Source organism: Calypte anna, chromosome 22 (assembly GCF_003957555.1).
Source record: "Calypte anna isolate BGI_N300 chromosome 22, bCalAnn1_v1.p, whole genome shotgun sequence".
Lineage (NCBI taxonomy): Eukaryota > Metazoa > Chordata > Aves > Apodiformes > Trochilidae > Calypte > Calypte anna.
Window position 1 is genome coordinate 4,830,853 of NC_044267.1, and position 22,573 is coordinate 4,853,425.

Consider the following 22,573-nt stretch of genomic DNA (forward strand, 5'->3'; position numbering starts at 1 on the left):
AGTTTCTCCATCTCTATTAAATCCTTCAACTCTGGAAAAGGCCCCAACGTTTAATGTCTGTGAAGAATGAGAAAAATCCCTGCTCAGGCTGCAACGTGGTTTGCTGAGGAGGGGGAAGGAGGCAGCGTGAGGCAGCTGAAGGCAGCACTGCAGGGCCCCTCAGCTCAGGAAGGAGATTGAGGTGCTGGAGCAGGTCTAAAGGAGGCAACTGGGCTGGTGAAGGGATCCAGCACAGATCCTATGAGGAGAGGCTGAGGGAGCTGGGGGTGTTCAGCCTGGAGAAGAGGAGGCTCAGGGGAGACCTCATCACTCTCTCCAACTCCCTGAAAGGAGGTTGGAGCCAGGGGGGGGTTGGGCTCTTTTCCCAGGCAACTCTCAGCAAGACAAGAGGGCAGGGTCTCAAGTTGTGCCAGGGGAGGTTTAGGTTGGAGATTCGAAAGAATTTCTTTCTGGAGAGGGTGATCAGGCATTGGAATGGGCTGCCCAGGGAAGGAGTGGATTCTCCGTGTCTGGAGATCTTTCCAAAGAGCCTGGATGTGGCACTCAGTGCCATGGGCTGGGAACCACGGGGGGAGTGGATCAAGGGTTGGACTTGATGAGCTCTGAGGTCCCTTCCAACCCAGCCCATCCTATGGTTCTATGGAAAGGCGGGAAATGCCCTGAGGGGGGGCTGAGCCCTTTACCTCAGAGACGCAGCACCTACAGCGGCATCAGGAGGCACCTTCCCTGCTGCCCCGTGCCTTCCAAAGAAGGTGCTACCTTCCCCTGCTAGCAAGGACTTTGAAAGCATTTTTATATATTAGAAAGATGTTTAAATAATCTCAAGAAGTTTGTTCTGGAAACACTCTACATATGGACATACAGCCGCTGCCTGTGACCCTCACCATTCGTTCCTATTTTTGCATGGATCATGTTATATTTGCAAGTTAATTTGTAGCCTTTTCTTCAAAAACATGCACTTTATGCTATTCAGCAACACTAACAACAAAAAGAGGATCCCACTATGCTTCAAGTCTCACTGGAGTTTCCATCATCCCCCCATGCAAAAGCCTTATCTGTAACTCAGAAGGGGCTTTGCCAGAATTTGAAAAAAAAAAACAAAACAGTAATTTCTTTGCCTGCCAAGCAACAAACTTCTCAGCTGCCCAATGAGCCTTTGGAAGAACAAGGAGGGTTCACCTGCAGCAGGAGAATCCCCTCAAAACACAGTCTCTAGATCTCTGGAACAGGGCTGTTCCCGTGTCCCCAGGCAGGCACTGCTGACACCAACCCCACCTCAGCTCCAGACAGAGGCCCCAAGCCCAGGAGAAAAGCCACCTCTTCCCCCTCTCCAAAAACAAAAGAAGTTGCTGGAAACAGCCCAGCCAGAACTCACCATTTTGGCTTCTTCCAGCTGCTGTGGGCACCATCTCTGTCCCCTTTCTGTCTATGCTTGGTAGACGAGCTGGATCCTGAGGGACTTTGTCACCAGCCACTCCAAGATCACCTCACAAAACCACCCACCCACTCACTGGCTCCCTCTGCGGCCCAGACCCGCTCCCGGGTGTTTGGGGTCACAGGTGGTTAACGAGCAGCCAGCCCAAAGGGGGGTGCAGACATGATTGGTCCTTACTTAACAGCTTCAATTCCACATCTCCTTGCTTTGGAGCAACTTCACTCCAAGGAATATTCCAGCTGGGGAAATTTTAGCCCACCTAGTGATGAGGTCTGCTGGGAGGGTAGGACACACACGCTGGTTCCCTGAGGAGGGAGCGGGCTCAGGGAGCAGTTTCCTCAGGCAGTGAAGCCTGCTGGGGGTTCACTGTAGTGTTTTTCTGTTTTTTTTTCCCCGGTTTAGTGACGGGATGTTACTCAGTCTAACTGTGAAGCCACTTCTTCATAAATGAGTGCCCTGAAAGAAGAAGGAGGTGCCACAGAGGCTTGGTGGGGTTGTATGATCTCTTCCAAGTGTGAGCTATGCTGGGGTTTAACTCCCCTTGCAGCTTTGTTTCCACCTGTCCTCGTCTGAGAAGAGCAGCTGATAAGAGCAACTGATTTGGACAGTCTCCATTCAAAAAGCACTGCAGCTTCCCTCTTTGGCTTTACTGGATACAAGTTTGTATCCGGCAAGAAAAATCCAGACTAGAGTTGCAGAGTTTGATGTCCTGAGGAAAGGGCTGGCTCACATTTTCAGAGGATGCTTAAAGAGCTTGCATGCTTTGCTGGAAGAGGGCAGGGTGTTGAGGCTGAACTTCTTCATGCTCAGTTAATCTTCTTTGTGGAATAAAATATTCCAGCCATGTCAAAATCCAGATGAGTTAGTGATAGTTAAGCAGGGAGGCAGAAAGAAGGACTATCAGCAAATGTGAGGGGGGACACATGCTTAGTTATTCCTGGTAGTCCTTATGCTTTGTTAAAGGCTGCTGAGTTAAGTGAGTGAAAAGAGAAGGTATCCTGAGTTTGGAAGCTGAGGCTCTGGCTATAAGAGGAGGAGCAGACAGTTCAGGACGTGTCACAGCCACATGAAAATAGCTTTTATGTCAGGCAGAAGTGCCCTGGGATGTTGGGAAGGAAATTGCCAAGTTTCTTCCCTCCAAGATGACAAAGCCAGTTTTATGAGCAAACTTGTTGCCCAGGATTGTCCTGCTTCATTCACGTTACCCGATCAATGAACTTTATGGAGCCCAACACAAATTTGTGTAGTTCTTTAATAATAACATCAAGGTCAGCAAGAGTAATGACTGAATTTAACAAATGACACATGCAACAAACAGAGGGAATAAAAACATCACTGCACAGTACTGGCTGAACTGACAAAACGTAATTCAACATCAAAACAGAAGGATTTTTTTTCTTTTCCTTTGCTGCAATAGCACCACATATAAGGCAATGTTAGCAACTGGTTACCCTCGAATCTTGCCAGAGCTCTCAGAAGCCAGACATTCCCCCCTTCCACAAAATAAACAGTGACAGAAGAAGTGCCTTCATACACCACAGAGAATCTGGATGACTGCAAAGTTCATGTGGGTGAACGCTTCAAAATACAGCCAGCAAAAACTGGTAACATTTTAGCAATTAAAAAAAAAAAATCTGAGTGTTTGTCAAGTGCAGCTGCCTAGTCCTTTGGGGCTGCAAGACACACTGACAGAAAATTTGGCATGAATTAAAAATACGGGAGTAACCAAAGTGACCTATTTAGAGCAAATTAAGTGACTTTTTATTTAATACCATCAGACATCTGTTTACTGCTGTTTAGACCAGCCTATGTAGGAGCATGTGCAACTAGTAAACAGTGAGAGCTGCTGAAGTTGCTGAGCAGCTGTAGTGCCACCCAACTCCTTTTGATCTATAAAGAACATTTACTTAAAAATTGGCTAGTGTGGCTTGAGAGCCTGTGTAATGTGTTTCTAGGAAAGTTCTATAGACAGAGAATACATAGGGTACCATATATCAGTATATGATACACCAACTAATTCAACCTCATTTACATAGCATTAATTGTCAGTGGAAGATCAGTTAAATTCATCTGCAACTTTTTACTCCTGATTGCCTTAGGTTAAGCTCTGAAGTTAATCTTGAAGGACTGGCATAAAAGTAGCATGATTGATAAAAGCATGTGTGGTACTTCTGGGGACCCATTTTAGCAGCCACATCAGGTTGATCCTAAATACAAGACCAGGTACAAAGTCCACCATGAAACATGCTCTGATTTTTCTGAGAAGGGTCCAAAAAACCCATCCTCTGGCAGCAACACAGTTGCTCTGCTTCAGCACCCAGGAACCCCACACCCCTTTGGTTTGTCTCTGCTCACCACGTTCCACCCTGGATCTATGTGCAAACATTTTTTGCCAATGGATCAGGGGAGTGTGTGGCCTGCAGCTCGAGTGCTTCAATTAATGCTGTGTAAAATAGGTGTTCGTCACTACAGGAAATATTTGTACATTTATAAAAAAGCAATACAACCATAAAGAAAAAAAATACAACAAGCACAGCTTGATACGATAACATGCCATGAAATGTCATTGGCTTTATAATAATTTACTACAACTTGAAAAATGTTCTTTTATCCACACTGGATAGGAAATGCTTCCATCTAACATATGGTAAGCATGCAGTAACAATATGTACAACAAAAAATTTGGAGTTTGTTTTTTATTAATAAACTGGATGATTACAAAGTAAGTATTTTAAAACCATGATTTTTCTAGCCTGATCTATGTTTTATTTTGCTTCTTTAATACTGTAGGTTTTAGCCCCTTAGTTATGGGAGAGTGAACGTTTCTATACACATCTGTAACAAGTTAGCTTTAGTCACAGCATATACACTGTATTTACTTTTTTTCCCCAGCAGTAGGTTTAGTAGGTTGGTTAACTGATGCTTAAAAAAAAAATAAAAAATTCTCAATGTTTTGTTTTTGGAAATCAATTTCCTTTCCAAACTTTTTGAAAATACTGAGAATCTGGTAGGAGAATTACATTATTTCTGGGTTTTACACCTTTCATCACTAAACCAAATCATACAGCTATTAACTAGATCCCATCCATGACAAGAGGGAGTCCAACCAAACTTGGGTCAGGGTGTTAGAAGCTTTCCACTCCCACCTGCCAATCACAAAGTCTTGTGGAACTAACCATGGCCTGTAGCTGATGCCATCTGATACAGCAAGTAGCAAAACTATTGGGTTTGCTCCTGATTGGGAACTGCTCTGTGCTGCCTGCAGACAGAACAGTGTTGTAGGTGAATTATTCAGCCTTTTTGCAGAACAGGCAGCCTTGGCTGTAGATTGAGTCTTCAGCTCCCTTGTGAGTGGTGTGTTTGTCTCCTCCAGGAGATGAAACACTGACCTAGAGGTGGGTAAGGCTGCTGAATGACAGCTGGACTGACTCTGAGTTCCAAAAGGCTCCCAGGTCAAGTCTCCACTGAGTTTTTTTCATCTGTTCCCTTTCCTCCTTGAGCAATTTTTTTTTCTTTTTCTTTTTTTCTTGTTTTTGCTAGAAAAGCTATAATTAGTGTTTCCAACAGCACTAAAGGAAGTACTTGGCAAAGCATTTCTTTATCTGGTAAAAAATTACACGATTACGAGAACCTTAGATATTCATAGAACTGCAGCTACAAAGATGGTTTGCTTCTTATGACTTCGCAATTTCCAGAGAGAGAGTGATTTCATGAGAACTGATCCTGACAGTACATGAGAGAGCCAGAGGTTTGACTGAAGTGCTGAGTGATCTCCCCTACTTCTAGCACTGTGTGGCAAGGCAGGTGCTCAGGTTTGCTATAGGATAAAAGTCGTGCGTATGCAATATTGTTGGGTATGGTGGGGGTCCCAGGAAGGTGAGGAGAAAGCTTGGAGAAATGCAGCCAGTGCACTTCTTGGAAGACTGATTCCCATCTTGCACGTCGGGTGTGTTCATTTTTTTGTCTTAGTCAACAACTGCTAACAGAAGTGATGTTGTTGAGAGTTGACAAGAGTGAGTAAGCACACTGGCTCTTCTTCACTATGAGTTTGGAAGGCATCTGCTACTTATTCAGGAAAGGAAAACAAGAAATAAAAATCCATGTGGAAACATTTCTAGGGCAAAAGAATGCAATTTACAGAAAAAACAGAAATGCATCAGTGGTAACCATTTCAAACTGACAACAACAAGGAGACCAAGCAGACTGGATTTAGAAAAATCAATACACCTAACCTCTTATTTATATCCAGAAACTTTCCCTTTAAATTAGAAACCAGCACTTAATTCACTGCCATTAACTGGATGGACATAGTGTAAGTGAATGCAAAGACTCTTCTCTCAACCATACCTTACCCAGATTTCTTTGCTCGATTTTTATGAACTCCTCTGTCCCACTGGGAGCACTGGAAGGCTGATCTGTTGTCAATTATTCCTTGATGGGGTCAAAGCCTTGTGGCATTCCGACTGATTTATTTTTCCATGTAATTTGTTTTCCTACTGGTGCTCCATTTTCATTCACCTGCACTTCCACATACAAACATACATGAATCCAGACACTAGAGATCTACCCCTTCTCCTTTCTGGACCCTCCAAGAAGGCATTGCCTTCCCTCCTCCAGTTCATGGTCGATGGGAACAGCTGCCTGTCACCTGCTCTGTTTTCATATTTGCAGGGGTTTCTGTACTTGCAGACCTGCTGTTGTCATTATTTCCTTGGCAGCTGGCATGTGAGTTAGACGTGATGAGCTTTCTGTCAAACCTTGAGTCTTATACCATGAAGTTTGTGCAGTAGTCTCCAGGTAGCTAGCTGGGATGTCTGCACTTGGAAGAGTCTTTTGCAGTCCTTCCCTGGGGAAAATTGCCTTTCTGGAGAGCTGACTCTAGTTATTCATTCCTTTTTTTTTAAAAAAAAAAAAAACAACACATTTTTTTCCTCCTGGAATGACCATGGTAAGGTACAGAGAGTTGCTGGGAACAAAGAGGGGAAGAGCCTTGCTGAAATGGAACTGAAGTCATCTGCCTTGTTCCTGCAGTCTCTTGGCTTTTCTTGCTTCGATAGTTTGGTGGAACTGATGCACAAAGGATTTTAAAAAATATAAGAAAACTAAAGGAGAAAGATGACTACAAAGTCGTTCGTTCTGTTGTCACCCATTTCACAAACAGTCTGGTTTCCTCTAGCCCCCCCACCACCACCCCCCCCAGGCAGATGGATGTGATACAGTACTGCTGAAAAAGCCTCTCCAACACTTCTGCAGGAGACAGGAGCAAGGCTGACCCCCCCCCTAGACTGCTGGGCGGGGGGGGGGCCGAGATGGAGGGGGGGCCCTGTTGGGGGGGGGGGCTTGGGGTGGTGGGGGGAGAGGCGGGAGCGTGGAGGATGGGGATGGGGTGTGGGGTGTGGGTGAGCTGGGTGGAGGGGGGGTGTAGATCGGAGCCGGGGGCGGGGGGTTGTAGATGGGTGCTGGAGGTGGAGATGAGGGAGGGTACGAGTTGTTGAGCGGGTATTTGGGTGGGGCCTCCGTGTTCTTCACTCTGGTGAAGTTGATGCAACGGCCCTAAAACAAAAGAGAACAAAGCAGAAAAGCAGAGTCACTGATGGAGGCAATGGCATTGCAGCTGAGATCCCTTCCTGGCTGTGGCAAACCTGGCATCACCTGGGTTACACCTGGCCACACCTCTTTGTTCTCCCTCTTCCTCAGAGACTGATGCTCTGCAAGTCCTGTAAGCAGCCAAAAGGTTAAATCCTAGCGACAGCTTTTGTAGTGAAGGAGGAGCAGCTCTGCTCTTACTGTTTCCTGAGTCCAGCCTCTCAAACAGAGCACCGAGTCCTTCAAGTCAGACTGAAGCTGTGGGAGCTGCTTCTGTTCTTCAGAGCTGGCACCTGAGTCAGTGCAGGACCTGTGGTCCCTGCCTCGACTGATGCCTCTTCCCAGACCTCAGTCATAAAACTTCCAATCTGGACTTTGCACCTTTGGAGCTTCTCCTCCTTCAAATACCTGGGTTTTTTCCTGTTTCTTACAATTTACCAACCAAGGGAAGAGTTGTTTAACTAAGACAGTTTCTTTCTCAGAAGTTTTCCTGAAATTCACCCTTCATCCCTTAGAATGTCTTGATATTCTAGTGCTCTTGAGAAGACAATAAAATGCTTTTCTTGCTCTTCAGTGCTAAGCTACAGTTTGTTCTACATTTTTAAACAAAACCTCTGCCCTTTTTTTTTTTTTTCCCCTCCTATGTTCCACCTGCAAAAGATCCCACTGTAAATACTCAAATGTCAGACTCAGCACTACTGTAATTTGGATTCATTCTTTCAGATATGAAATCATCCAAAAAGGCACTGGGGGATTTCTGAGTCTATGCTTTGTTTCTGGACTTGTGAACATGAACTTATTTTCTGTTTTCCTCTTTCCCCTTCCAAAGTAAATGTTTTTCCTGGTGAAAAAATGCCTAATGGAGCATTGAGCCCATGCAGGCTGGAGTTGGGGTAACAAGATCAGCCACACAAATCCTCTGCATGGCTCTAACTTCTCCCTGCTGTACCCGACCTACAGACAAGTGCTCTGCAGAGAGAGCACCCAAAGTGAAGTCAGGGAGATGCTGGTAGGAAGGCAGGAGGGTGCTGGAGGGGGATTTGACAGGGATGAGAGGAGCTGGCGTCAAAGGGGCTGACACAGGGAGATACAGACAGCTCCTCTCCAAGAGCTCTGCCAATTCTATCATCATGGTCTGGGGAGATGAAGAAACATCTGCCTGAGCCTCAGCCATTCAGCAGAGGAAAGGGGATTGCTGAAGCAATGAAGCATGCAGAGCAGCCCACAGCTGAGCACAGCCTGGCTTCTGCAAGGAGAGGTCATCTGAGGAAAACCAAGATTTCACAGTGCCTTGAGCTGCATGAAGTTCAAGATGAGAGCATCACCTCAGGGCTGCTCTGAGCACGGTGGCAGCTGAACCCTCCGCAGGGTTTGGCCCTGGCCTTCAGGAAGAACCTTTGGCTTTAACTCAGGCTGTCCTCAAGGAATCAGGTTATGGAGCAGAGTGGAGACCCAGATAATAGTCATGAATACATCCCTGGTAGTGCCCCTACCTGAGGATTAATGCTTTCTCAGTTAAGGTCCTTCCTTACATCTGTGCAGCAGGGACATGTTCCCCTCCCTTGTGCAGGACAAGCTGCCAATACAAAATGAAGTGCCAGAGTGGGCAAGGCCCCTGATCAGAAACACCACAGTCTCCCTGCAGCATCCCAGCACCTCTGGTGCTGCCCAAAACAGGGACACAGGGGCAGAGGAAAGGCTGCAATAAGCCCATCACTATCTCATCTCAGAGTGTCCCTGATTCATCTTCTTCTTGGCGACCTGGTGTCTCAGCTTTAACATCACTTTAATGCACTTTGCTGTGATTCTAAGTAAATACTGTGGGGCAGGCCTGCTGAGTGAGTGAAAGTCTGAACCCAAGATTAACCAGTTCCACTCTGAAAAAAAACCTCATGAAAATGTTTTTCTTGTTCTGGTTCCATATCTCCAGCAAGGCATCTTTTGTAGTTTCAGACTATTACTTGCACTAGTTTTGTTTTCTTTATTTATATAAACCTGAACAAAAAGCAAAGTCCAGGAATCCCAGCCAGAGAACAAATTTTTTTTTGTGGAGTGATACTCTGTCTGGATGCTCCAGGGGTGAGGTTATGGTGCTGCTGATCCAAATGGAACTGAGCATTGTCCTACGAGCATTCAAGAGGATGCAGTGAGGCTCAGAAATCTTTGGGTTTGGGGCTGGGGCTGGGATTGAGAACTAAAAGCCATGTAGCAGTCACAGCCATGCCCAAGGCACGGCCCAAAAGGGTAAGAGAGTATCTCCTGTGCACCTTGCAAAGATGTGACTTCCTATTGATGGAACTTGGGTAGCTCAGCAGTGCCATTACCACAAAAATGTGCTACAGTTCATACCAGGGTAGAGCTGCAGTTTCCACTGCTTTTTGTAGTCAGCTGCCTTGTGAACTTGTGTCCATGATCTACTATCCAGGACTAATGATAATGCTTTTCCTCCAGTAACAGGGTTGCTCTGAAATGAAAAAGCTTTGTTTCCAAACGTGGTCACATCCCCACTTGATTGTCCTTGATAAGAAGGAGTTGGGCTGGAGTCTGAGCACAAACCACTCCTATGCAGAGCAGAGAACAGAGCACAGGACAGGGAGAGGAGAACCTGACCCAGAGCTGGCAGAGCTGCAGCCATCACATCTTCCCCATCCCCTTGTGCATTCAGCTGGTGTAACTTCAGAGTTCAGACCTTCTTCCCCTTAAACAAGGCTAGAGCCTGTCTCTTCCTCAGCTCAAGCATGCTGTTCCCTATCTCCTCCTATTTCCTCTGCTGCTTGGGTCAGCTGCTCTGCAGAGAATTGACAGTGACCTGTTTGGCAGCATTTCCTGCTACTGTGCACTGGGTAATTCTGCAGGGCATCCAACACGTGTGAAGGGCAGACACAGCTCAGGCTTTCTCACGTGAACTGACAGACCAAGGGAGTTCTTGTGTTTCCTTGCTGACATTTCTTTCACCCATGCAGATGGGGAGAGAATGCCAGATAAGGGGTTTCAGTCCAGATGGACTTTGGCAGCCACACTGCCTCAGAGGAGATGGAGAAGCCAACATCTCCTGAGGGAGAACTGTCAGACTGAATGCTGAAGATATATCCAGGAAACAAATTACTAGGCTGTTGCACAAGGGGCAGAAAGTGTTTTACTAGTGCTCTGGGTAAAACACAAAGCAGACCTAGGAGGAAGAGAATGATTTTAACCAACAAGGTGGATGTTAAACAGAGCTCACATCTTGCATCTAGCAATATGATAACAGAGACAGAAGTGCAGAGGTTGGGTGGATACAGAAAATGGCAGAAGAACAACCAGGAGGCAGGTGATGTACTCATTTCCACTAAATGCTGCTCTGGAGCCTTAAACAGAAGTCACCTTTTGCTCCAAGTAAAAAAAAAGCTCCTCAACCGGATTATACTACAGCTTTGAGGATAAAAGGAGGCAATTCTATCAGTTTTTCTAGCAGAGACAGTAGCTGGAGATAGAGAATGTGTGAGTGTAGGGAACAGGCTGTATATTGAAAGGCTGCTTGTGCTGAATGCCTGGCTAGGTTTTACTTCCCTTTCTGCAGCCACAACGCTTCAGGGGGCAGAAGCTGTGCCTCAGAAGAGACAATTAAATCAATATGGAGACATTATTAGACCTGAAATTTAGTGGAATCAGCAAAATCAGTGAGGGCAATTCACTCTCGCCTTTTATGTCGGGTTTTTTCAACCAAGTTCTGCTGTCAGACATCTGCATAATGAATTCTGCTTGGAGTGGCCTTGCTCTTCCACCTCCAGCAGCTGCTTCTGCTCGGGGTGCAGGGAAGCAGCAATGTCCTGAGGACACCAAAGCCCTCAGCCCCGGGAGGTTCAGCTCCCCCCACCATGGGCCTTGCCTGGTGAGCTCTTGGCATGTGGAATGCTGTGGGGTTGCACACTTGATCCAAGCTTTTCCTTTTGTTCTTCACATCTGGTTGACTGAAGAGTGCTGCCAGGGCTGCAAGAGGAGGGTGGGATGGGGGGTGAGGGGTGCATTAGGCACAGGGCGCTGGTTGCTGAGTGTCCAAAAGAGGAAGCTGGAGCTTTTGCTTCTTGGACATAGATCTGGCAAGCAGAGGTACAAAGAGCAGCCTCTGCTGTGGCACTTCCTAGGAACCCCACAGCCTTATCCAAGCCACTTCCCCACCTCCTTCTGCCTTTCTGCTTTTATCTGAGTCTGGAAACGAAGAGGGAGGGAGACTGTCACTTAGAGCTCAGTGTGCAATGCCCTGCACAGAGCCACTGACTGGGATTCCACACACTGAATCCAGCTGTGGGGAGGATGGGCTTTTCTCTTGGGATGCTGCAGTACTTCTTTCTTCTCTAACCAGCAGGACTCAAAGTGGGAGGAAGCTTTTTCCCTTGTTTTATTTCAGCCCTGTTTTCTGTGGCTGCAGTTGTTTGGGGTGAGGCTCACACACAGAGCACAGCAGAAAGGTAATTTAGGAAAGGGAAGGTAGTCCCAGAGCAGTGCCAGGGCACTGAAAAGATATCTCTTTAACAGAGGAAGATGGAGCACATTTTTCTGAAGTGAAGATAAGAAATGTTTTCTGTTTCTCTTAGTTTGCTATCAAGCTGGAATTAATACCTGGAAAAATATCAGCATTTGAAGAGCATAAAACACTGGGAATGGCTTCTACTCTCTCGGGTTTAAAAAGAGGCACTGGAAAAGATATGATCCTTGATGTGGTTTTGCATGGGTCAGCAGTAATTCAACCTTTCCACTGTGTGGGGAGAGAGGACTGGTTATTCCCCAGGTAGGTCTTTTCAGGTACACATCTTTCTCCACAAGAGGAAGTTACAGAAAGGAGACTTCACTTTCTGAGTTTGAATTTGCCAGAAATAGAGATTCACATTCCCCAGCAGCAATGCTCATCTCCACTGAACTCCTTAGCCTGCACAAAGCACTCACAGTGAAGCCTGAAATCAAGTGAATTTGAGGTTTTGGCATTTTGCTGGAATATAACAACACCCGTGTGATCCTACAGCAGAGGGAGTTTTGCAAGCTTTTGTTGAAAAACACTGCTTTTCTCGAGTGAAGGTTCATGCAGTTTGGCTGTAAATTTGTCTTATTTCATACTCTGAGTGCTCTGTTTCTGTTAAGATAAATTTCTTACGGCAGCACATGCACACATGCTTTCTTCCTTTCATGGTAAAAGGATCTGTGATTATTTTAATGGGGGCATTTTCATGTATTTTGTAGCCTCCTCCTCTTGTCAGAACTAACCACAGTTTGTACCAGGAGTGCATCACAGAGATCTACACAAGATGAGAGGTTCTGTGATTTCACAGTAAACTTGCAAAACTGTACTAGTTTTGGAAAAAGTTCCTCTCCTTGCATCTTTGCTAATTCAGGTAGGATACATCTTTACACATAATTACACACCTTTGTTGTTACTTTTTCTCTATATTTATACCCATTTCATGTCTACATTTACCTACACAAACACAAAATGAAATAAACAAAATGCAATGAATATATATAATTTTCATCCAGATTGAGTTGTTCCTAGCCAAGTCTGAGCCTGAAACATGTTTTAATAATCTCCTCCTAAATTCCTGACAGAAAAATGTTTATCAAGGAAACTCAACTGGTACTTTGAAGAGACACTCATTATTTGGATCCTGTGCTTTGTGATTTGCACAAATAAGCATTCCCTGAGTCCATTATAAAAACTATAAAGTTTTAAAAAATATTTATTTTTAGAAGTCACCCCAATCTGATGATGTTTCAAATATATAAATAACCTCATTAATGCTGACAAAAATGCAAACCTAGTCTCTTGAAAATGTGAGAAGACCACAGGAATCCCATGTGATTCTGACTTCCTTGCCTTATTGGAAACATCTGTGCCTATCAGTAACCTCAGACCATTTCCAGGTTTGACTCTAACAAAAAAAAACCCAAAAAATGAACTTCACAACCTTTTTCTGCAACTCAGCCTCTCTGGGTGCAATTCAAAACAGGTTCTGAACATCCCCCTGTTTTCCTTTTGCTTTGGGATCAAAGCTGCCTCCTGCAAACGAGCCCCACATTTGCTCCATGGTTTGGGTTTGGGTTTGCACAGGACCAGTTGCTGCAGCTCCAACACTGCTGCCCAGGAGCTGTTCCTGATATGGAAAACCATACCAGGGGTTGTGCTCCAGTCCAGGTAAGACTGTGGCCCAGGCTGCTGCCACACATCTCTTATGGCACTTCTTGGAGTGGTCTCACCCCTGTTGTCCAAAATCATCTGTATCCAGTCCTTCCCAGTCAATTATTTCTGTAACTGTACCTTTTGCAGTGGAGAAACACTCCCAGAATCAGGCACCTCAGCTTTGCTTAAAGGGTTCAGGGCATGAAAAGGCAAGAGGCAAAGAGAAGGGACTGTCTGAGGTCACACCAAGGAGGAATCTGAGCTTCAGTCCCCACACACTCCACTGCTATGTATAGAAATTGCAAATTCATTACTCACTGCCCCTGAACCAGTGGCTTGGTGCAGACTAATGTGAACTTCAGGGCAGGGGATGTCTTTGGTATGGGAGGCTGTGTGGGCTACAGCAGATGAACAGCAACAATTACTCAACAGAAGGGATTGGTTCTATATGAAAATGATGTAACTCTGTGATAAGTTCCAACTCATTTGCAGACTCCAGAGCAAAGAGAGATGCCTTTCATCTTGCTTTTTTTTTTCTTCCCTTTTTTTTCCCCTTTTTTTTTTTCTTTTTTCAAGCCCCATGGCACAGTACCTTGTCTCCTGGCTGTGGGCGCATTACGGACACGCGGTCGTAACCTTTCCGCAGTAAGACCCAGAGAGCATCCAGCTTCCCCTGCAATCAAAAGAAACCCACTGTTATCTTCTGTGCAAGTGCAGTGCAGTGCAGGGACAACACAGCTTAGACCTCCACGTTTTTTACTTAACAATTTCCTGTGCTTGTACAAGGTGCTGGAGGAATGTTTTCTCTCACAGAAACTCGCTCCAAGTGCAACAGAAGAGGCTTTAGATGAGCAGTAAGCTGACAGTCTGACAGCCAACAGTATCCTTTGTGTTTTCTTCTGAAAATCTCCAAAGGTGACTTACATCCCTCCTGGGCTGGGAGTCCCATAGCTACTCATCTCCTGACAGGGTTGCTAGCAACATGCTAATGCAATGTGGACAGCAATCAGGGTGACTTGGCACTCCCTGACTGTTCTGGCTGAGAGCCTCATCTCTAGCTCTGGGCAATCACTGTGACATATTAGAAATAATTTTTGATTTATGTGTCAAAATAATCTGCTGGAGAGAGAGACTGACAAACTGTCTCTCCGGCCAGCCAAGGCAGCTGAGTCAGTGAGGTGCCATGGAACAACCCACTCCATCTTTCCTGTCAGCTCCACACCAGCAACAGAACATCAGGTTCTTGGGTCTCACGTGAGCTCCCCAGTCCCACCCCACGTGCCAGTTGATATTTGCATCTTTTCCAGGCAATAACACTCATCTTTCCAAGTCCTCCATTCCAGTGACCTCAGTGGTAGATGACACCCTCAACACCCTGCACTTTGCCAAGCCCTTCCCCTTGCTGGGAGGTCTCATACCCAGCAGCCCGTACCCAAAGGCACACATCTGCTCATGCACAGACCCAGAAAAGTTGTTTCTCAAGCCCCAAGGTGTTGAAATCTCTCCTTGACAGACAGTTTGATTGAGATGTGGGACAGGACCCTCCCCACCATTCCTGCAATGCTTCCCTGCCATCAGACAAAGCATCCATTCCTGCTTGAAATCCAGCAGCAACACAAAATGCCTGTGGTTATTTTCCAAAGGGGATGACCAAGGCCAGAGGGTGCAGCACATGGCTCTGCAGTGCAGAAAGAGCCTCCCAACCATCTCATCTGCTGCTCTTAAACATAGATCTGCTGCTGAAGGATTCCCTCCTATTATCCCCATTCTAATCAGGCAGGCTTTCACTTTCAAAATGGATTCAGTTTCTGGGAGATGTGCAGAAGGGTTCACAGCAGTGCAGAGCTGGCTGCAGACATAGAGACAGATGTACTACAGATATACTACAGCTGAAAACTAACTTATCAAAACTCTCTTTCCATACACAGCTATTTGTAAAAATCTCTTGAGAGAGTTAGAACCAGAAAGTAGTTATTAAGCATTCGTTCTGGATTATATATGAAATATGATATTAATTATACATATAATATATAATTAATATACTATGATATTTAATATTTTAAGTATTGTTTTGTATACTACAAGTGCATAACATGCATTTCATATGAATGATATAAGAGCAGGTACCTTGAGTGAAACCCCACGAAGCAACACTCAGTAAACTTTATTGTATCTGCAGTGCTGGAGACAAGCTACTCTAAGAACATACAAAGTTGTCCCTTGGTAAAAAACTGTTTCCTGAGGTTGAGAGGATCAAACCCAAAGACCTGCCTCCCCCTGACTGCTCTTAGAAACTCATGTCCAATCACTACCTGGTTCCTGGAAATAAAAGACTACAAAAAAATTGTGATAGCAGAATTGCCACATGTAACTATCATGGGACAGAATTATGCAGATGGATAAGGAAGCTGAATATTGCAGTGGTGGTGTGGGAAAAGAGCAAGCAGCATCTTTAGCAGCAAGGAAGCTTCTCAGGGTGAGAAGAACTGCAGTGTCTGTGAGCTGAGACCTCTCCTGAGCCCCAGAGTGCTGATAAGGCCCTTCAGTGACACGGGGCCTCTGCTATCTATAGACTCAATGTATACACATCCTGCCAGGAGTTGTGGTCTTTCTCTTCCCTTTTCAATAAACCATTAGGGCCATTAATCCTCTTTGAGACCTACATTCCTCACCCAGTGTCCTGAGCCAATGGGCTCAAAGCTTATTTGGAAGTTGGAAGAACACATGGGTGGAGACAGACACAGAGAATGACTGCATATGTCTTGTTTCCAAAGGATACTGGAGAAAAGACTTCCCAAGGTGAGAGCCAGGAAAGTCTGTTGTTCTCAAAGGAAGAGGCAAGAAACTCCTCTGCCAAACTTCTGCACTTGGACAGCACAACCCCTTAGACCTGAGGGAGGTCATCCCTCTCTGTCCCAATCCATCTTTCTCTCTACATCAGAGGTGGCTGAAGCTCTTGATCTCCTGTCCTCTTTGACAACTTAAGAAATAAGTACCTCTTTCTTCCATATTTCCTCTAGGAGGCCAGAGGGCCAACTTTCCATGGAACAAAAAGAAGTCCTTTTTTCAACATAGTCTTAATTTCCAAAAGCCTACCAAGATTTTTTGGGACAAGCCAAGACCTCCATCTGAATGGAGCCTGAATGGAGCTTCAGGGTCTGTCTGAGACATCTGGGTGGAAAAGAGGGAGAATGGAGCATGGAAAGAATGATGTTGCTTGAAGAAATGAAAGTGGCAATGCATTCACTTGGAAATATAAACACCTCTTGCTCTCCAGTGGATGGGTTGTGTCTCTGTGCTGGGAAACTCCTTTGGAACTGCAGCACAAGTTTTCTTGGAGAAAAAAAAGTAGTGTAGGGGCAAATAAAAGCCTTGACTACTATACTAGTAGATACAGTGTCCAGAAAGAGTGAATAATCACAGCAAATGACAAACGAAGGAGTGGGCAGAGTTTTAGTCATCACTTCCATGTGAATGCATTGGCTTCCTGACTTAACCATGGATTTATCACTGTATTGACCCTGGTCTAGTGAAAGGTTGAAATGATGTTTTGAAAGTGAGATAACCCATTTGGCATCATGATAAGAATTAACAGAAGCAAATAAGAATAAAAACAATAGCAGCAACTACATGTTAAGTGTCAATAACCACATTTGGCAGCCAAGAAATCCCCAGAGTATTAAAAAAATTAATCTATCCACTCCCAGCTACCTTACAGAGGTTACTCTGGGAAAAGTAGCAAAGAAAGGGAAGAAAAAGACCACCATATCAACTGGCAAAAGTCAGGACACACTAATCAAAGACTGGCACTTGTGGTCTAAGGAGGTCTTTTGGCCAGCAAGATGACTGGCCCTAAAATGTGAATTTCCTGGCTCTTTGTCAGATTCAAGCTACCTTGGTTTGCTGCTCCTGAGATTTAATTCCCTGCTCTCCTACTTTCCCAATGCTTTGTTTGTTTGGTTGGTTGTTTTTTTAAGTCGCTTGTTACGCATATTTATCTACCTTCTGAGGAGCTGTTTCAACCAGTCCAGAGGGGCAGCTGGAAATTTAACATCTGCTTTGACCAAAGGAGCTGAGTGTGCTTGGAGCATGGAGATGAGGGAAAATTTATGCAGAGTATCAGAAGATATTTCCTATGGGTGAGGTCTGGAAGTCTGTGAAACATTCCCCCTGAGAAGTGGTGGAAGCCTCTATGTTATTTTAAAAACCAGACTGGAAAAAGCAGTGAAGGGTAGCTTCAAGTTAGCAGTCCTGCTTTGGCTGAGAACCAACACCCAGAACACCCCAAAGTTATGAAAGAATTTGGATGTGGGGTCTTGGATGGGATCTGTCCTTATACCATACACAACTTGAATAGTAAATAAGCAAGACATTTCTAAAGGAATTAAGAATATATATCACCCCTGAGATACTCCTAATATTTGTAGGCCCTCTTATATCTGAATTCTTGCTGTTAGGAAGCAAAAGCTCTTCCTAGTGAGTCAGAACTGGACTTGAACCCATCACACACACTGAATCTCTTCTCTGAGCCTCTCAAACTTTGGAGAATTTCCAGCTGGGACACAGACCTGCAAACCTGACTCCTTTGTTCAGAACTGATTTCCTGCCATGCTGAACAAACTCAGAAAATTAACTGAAAGTCTCCTGAGGCTGTAATCCAACAGCATGAACTGGCGAAGTAAGCGGGGAGAAAACCAGAAGTAACTTCCAGAGGAAAGGACCCAGCTCTCAAGGAATGATCTCAGGTAATTGCACCCACGTGGATTCCAGCTGCCTGAGGAGCTATTCAGGGCTCTTTGTCCTAAAATCAGCATTTCTGTCAGCTCCTCAGGCTTTAGCTTTGTGTGCTGAGAACCCACACAGCAGGCAGAGAGCAACTGAGCTGCGTGTCTCAGCTGGGTGAGGCCATTTCCCTGAGAACACAGGAGGAGTGGTCCCAGATGGGACCAGTGTGTTTTACAAATGCTTTGCACTGATGTGAAGCAGCAACACAACGTGTGTAGGAACAAAGCAGCAGCTCTGTGGGGTTGTGCTCACTGCATTCCCTGCTCTGAACTGAAAACAATTGACTCTCCAACCTGTCCCACTGTGGGGATGAATAACTTCATGAACACATGTTGAAGTCATTACAACACCACTGCAAATGACCTGCTGGTAGGCTGTGTTTATTAGATGACAATCTTTAAGAGGGAAAAGAGAGGGCACTGGACCAAATGTTCAAAGAGGTTCACATTTCCGGATCCTCCAGAAACCACTCAATCCCTTGGGCATCTTTGCCATTCCCATCACTGGATTGGAACCAGCTGCAAGATCAATGACTGAGGAAAGCCAAAACATGTGCCTTCCCAAATTCCCATGGGTGCTGCTTGGAGCTGACCAGGAACAATGTACAAGGCAGGGAAACCTGGGGTAGGTCAGTGTAATATATCTGCATTGCAAGAACTTGGCTAACAGAGTATGTCTGACCAGGTGACTGCTGCTGGGAAGCATGAAAACAGGAGAAAATAAATAATTTCCAGAAGTGAGGCACTTCCCCATTCCCTTGCACAAAGGTGAGCTCTATACATCAAAAGCTTTACTACATATATTACACACACCCTCTTTGCATGCTCCTTGCAGAGAAATTGCTCATAGGAGGTTTCACAGACCATAACCAGCATCCCCACTCTTCAAAATGAAACCCAATGGTGGAAGGTTTGCACTTGAATGTTATAATTGGGCATTTTCAGTCTTTTTTCTTTTTTTTTAAATAGCCCGAGATTCAAAAGAGATGAGATGGTTATTAGGATTTCCCAAAAGAATTAAACCTGAGAAATGGGAGTGGAGGATTATTAATTATTATTATTAATGGCTTCAAACTGCACCAGGGCAGGTTTAGACTGGACATTAGGTAAAACAAATTCACAGCAAAAGTGGTCAGACACTGGAATGGGCTCCCCAGGGAGGTGGCTGAATCACAATCCCTGGATGGTGGTGACCCTAAAGGGTCATTTAGATGTGGTGTTGGTTGGGGGATATGGTTTAGGGGAGAACTTTGTAGAGCAGGACTTGATTATCCCAAGGATCTTTTCCAACCTGAAAGATTCTGTGATTATTCAGTTGCTTGTTTCTGCTTTGTACACTGCCAACTGTGTCAGTGAAGACAAACTGAAGGACAGCTCTGCATGTCCTTGGGACAGCTGGCAGAGCAGGAGAGCCTTTCCAGTTCCTCTGGGCAACTCTTGTGCAGCTTTGCATTGCATGTGACCTGGGAGCAGTGTGTATTTGATCTACCACATCTTCAGGCACTCAAATTCAGCCAAACACTTCTTGCAGGGCATCCCCTCCTCGTGAGGCAATCATGCTGCCCTGCAGCAGGTCTGGCCTGTGACCCATGCCTGCTGGCAGACATCCATCTGCTGCACTGCAATCCTTGATCTGTTGAGGACAACTCTCCCTGGTGACATCTAGCAGCAATTTTCTTTCTATTTTCTCCTCTCTTTCTAAGGAAAGAGGATGCTATTTATTCCCTGCATCTCAGGGAATATGCTGTGTGGATTAAAGAGCCTGTCCTTGGAAGTGCAGTCAAGTCTGCACTAACACTTTTCAGAAGCTTAGCTACACCCCTGGAACTGATCAGGATCCCCACTCTGGTCTAAGGAAACAACACAGCCTCAAAATCTGAACAACCTGGTGGTGACTCCTTTCTACACCACCTCCACACAGACATGGTTCAGATGGACCCCCTCATGCACAGCTACTCTAGCAGCATCGTGAGATGAGAGGTTTGTGGACAGATCTACACGTCTTGGGTGCATGCTTCCTCCCATGTTTTGGGTGGAAAACACTAAATACAGATCTTCTGGAAAAAACATGCTATGAAGTACGGGACTGGACTGGACTTACCTTGATTGGAGAGTACCACTTCCGAGGAGAAGAAGGTCTGCGCATGTTGTTCACAAGGTTCCTGGGCTCAGGGAACTCATATTCCTGTTCTGGCATCTTGACTCTGGCATTCTTGGCTTTCTCTAACTTTGCACCTTCTTCTGTGGAGCCCTTTTCTCCCCAGCGCACCTGAAAAGAAGGCACCAGGGCAGGTTGCAACAGGAGCTGCTGCAGAGAGCTCTGTCCCACCATTCTGGTCCACATTTTCCCAGTGTCCAAACTCAAGGTGAACACAGCAAATCCACAGGCTGTGAAGCTTGCTTCTAGACTAGAGCCTAAGCTTTGAACTTCTCCTTCTTTGTGATTTATGAGAAATGTCAGTGGGGAAGGTTTTCAGAAAAACTAAAACTATTTCCTTGTCATTTGTATGCCTGCACATCCCAGCCATGGACCAGGAACTTACTGTACTGGAAGGAAAAGATGGTCCTAAGATTAAAGAATTTACTTGTGGCTCTCAAATATTCCTATATAAAACCAGTCTGGGCTCAGATGTACAAAAAAGGTTAAAGAAGTTTCTACCTATCTCCTTGAGTTTTTTCTGGGTAAATTGCAGGGGGATGTGACTCTGCTCACAGATTGGATCCTCTGATAATTGAGCTGGTATTTAATTACCTCCATTCGTTTGATGCCACCAACTCCTCGTCCACCATAATAAGAGGCATCTACTGTTGGCCATTTCTTCTTTGGAAGGCCATCATCATCTTCCTCCTACAAAACAGGAGGAAGGGTTTGTATTCTTAGGAAGCATGAGCAGAGATGGAAAGGAATAAACACTCACAGGCTACTTGGTCCTGCTGCTGCTCTGAGGAGCATTCCCCAACTCACAGCTCCATGTGCCCAGAGAGGAAACCTCTAGAGAGATCGTGGTATTGTAGTTCAGAATCTGACAGGTTTGGGGGGAGAGCAAGAAAGATCTGCTCCTGATTGAAGGCCAGCTAGGAGTACATTTGGAGACACCCCCAGCATGAATGCCCAAACAGAGACGAGGGAGCTTTTTTGTGATGCACTGGCCAGCTGTGACAGAATGGAAAAGTCCAGTGGAAAAATGACAGGAATGGAATTAGCTCTTATAAGGAACTTCTGCCTATGCTAAGGGGGCTGCCCATGGGAGCCCTTGTGGCTTCAGTGATTTGCATGGGTTCAAACCAGCAGAAAGTTGGGCCCTGTGTGAAAAATGAGACGTAAATTCTGTACAAGTTGTGTTCTGCCCTTACACACTGCAGGCTGAAAGCTATGGTACATCAGCATCCATAAAGGACCCCTGGCCCCTCATTATGACATTCAGATATGGCCAAATTAACAAAATCTCCTTCAGTTTATTTAAAATTAGTCCAGCTAAAGTTCTAGCAGGGGCATTCTATATATTTTAGATTTTTTTTTGTGCTATGTAACAATTCCACGTAGGCTCTGACCTATGCAGTGCCTTTCCCTTTAATTTCTACAGTTCAGGCTGTGAACTGGCAAAGCAGAAAAGTAGAATTCAAAAATGTGAAGTATTTCCTGTGAAAAACGTGGAGAGAAATGAAAAATGGTCCTTCTCTCTCTCTTTTTTTTTCCCCTTTAATTTTTCACAGGGATTTGGCAAAACTCCAAAACTTAGGAGCTTTCCAAAACTGGAGAAGCCAAAAATACTTTGAAATTGAACTCCCCAGTAGGAAAAATTAAAAACTGGAGGGAGAAAAAAAATAATCCAAGACAAACTATGCTTTTCAGGTCAAACAAAAGCATTTCTGTTTTTCAAAATACACAAATGCAGCTGCAAAATTTACCCAGATCTAAAGGATGAGTGAACAACTGACTCATAAATACAAGGTTCCTCTCCTTCACAGCTGACCTCTTTCTTTCACTCTGGTTGGAACTGCAGAGCCTCTTTGCTGCAACCTAAGAACTTAATATCTCTGCATGAAGTTTTCCATGAAGATTTTTTTTTTTTTTAAATTGGAATCAAAGCCATCTAAATATTTTCCTTCAGCAATTCTCTTTCTCTCTCTTCAGTTCGGTGCAGACTGGACTTCTCACAACAGGAAATACCAAGGTTTAGGAAATCTTCCCCACAAGCCCTTAAAAGCCCTGCAAGTCACTTCAAACTAAGATAGGAAGGTTTCTGCCAGAACAACAACAGAAACAGCACACGCACCAGAAGACAACAGTGGACACTTGAAAAACAAAGGAGTCACAAGCTTCTGCAGGATGAGTCTGTTTACATGTTTTGAAGGACATGGGAGGTTTTGCAACACAAGCAAAAGGAAAAAAAAAAACCCACTAGTGACGTGCTACACACTTGGCAAATATGCTCACCACACATGTGAGTAGCTAAAGGAAAACAACTGGAAACTTGGGGGTCAGGGTAGGGAGAGAGCAGGAAAATGAGAAGGAAGAGGCACCCGATCCCCAGGTCTGGCATCCTTGCTCACTGCTTCATTCACAAGATCTGAGCCCACAAAGCAGGGCTGAATTATCACATCCTGCTCAGTCTTGCC

At 45.0% G+C, this 22,573-nt stretch overlaps 1 protein-coding gene across 1 annotated transcript in view; it reads right to left on the minus strand.

Annotated features, from left to right (window-relative positions):
• Nucleotides 1–4,418: 4,418 nt before the first annotated feature.
• ANTXR1 (ANTXR cell adhesion molecule 1) overlaps nucleotides 4,419–22,573 on the minus strand; it is a 67,633-nt gene continuing 49,478 nt past the window's right edge. The window contains exons 15-18 of the mRNA XM_030464066.1: nucleotides 20,706–20,801; nucleotides 20,055–20,222; nucleotides 13,762–13,842; nucleotides 4,419–6,988 (exon numbers count right to left, since the gene is read on the minus strand). Of these exons, the coding sequence (XP_030319926.1) occupies nucleotides 6,716–6,988; nucleotides 13,762–13,842; nucleotides 20,055–20,222; nucleotides 20,706–20,801 (618 nt within the window). The 3' untranslated portion in view covers nucleotides 4,419–6,715. The remainder of the gene's footprint in view (nucleotides 6,989–13,761; nucleotides 13,843–20,054; nucleotides 20,223–20,705; nucleotides 20,802–22,573) is intronic.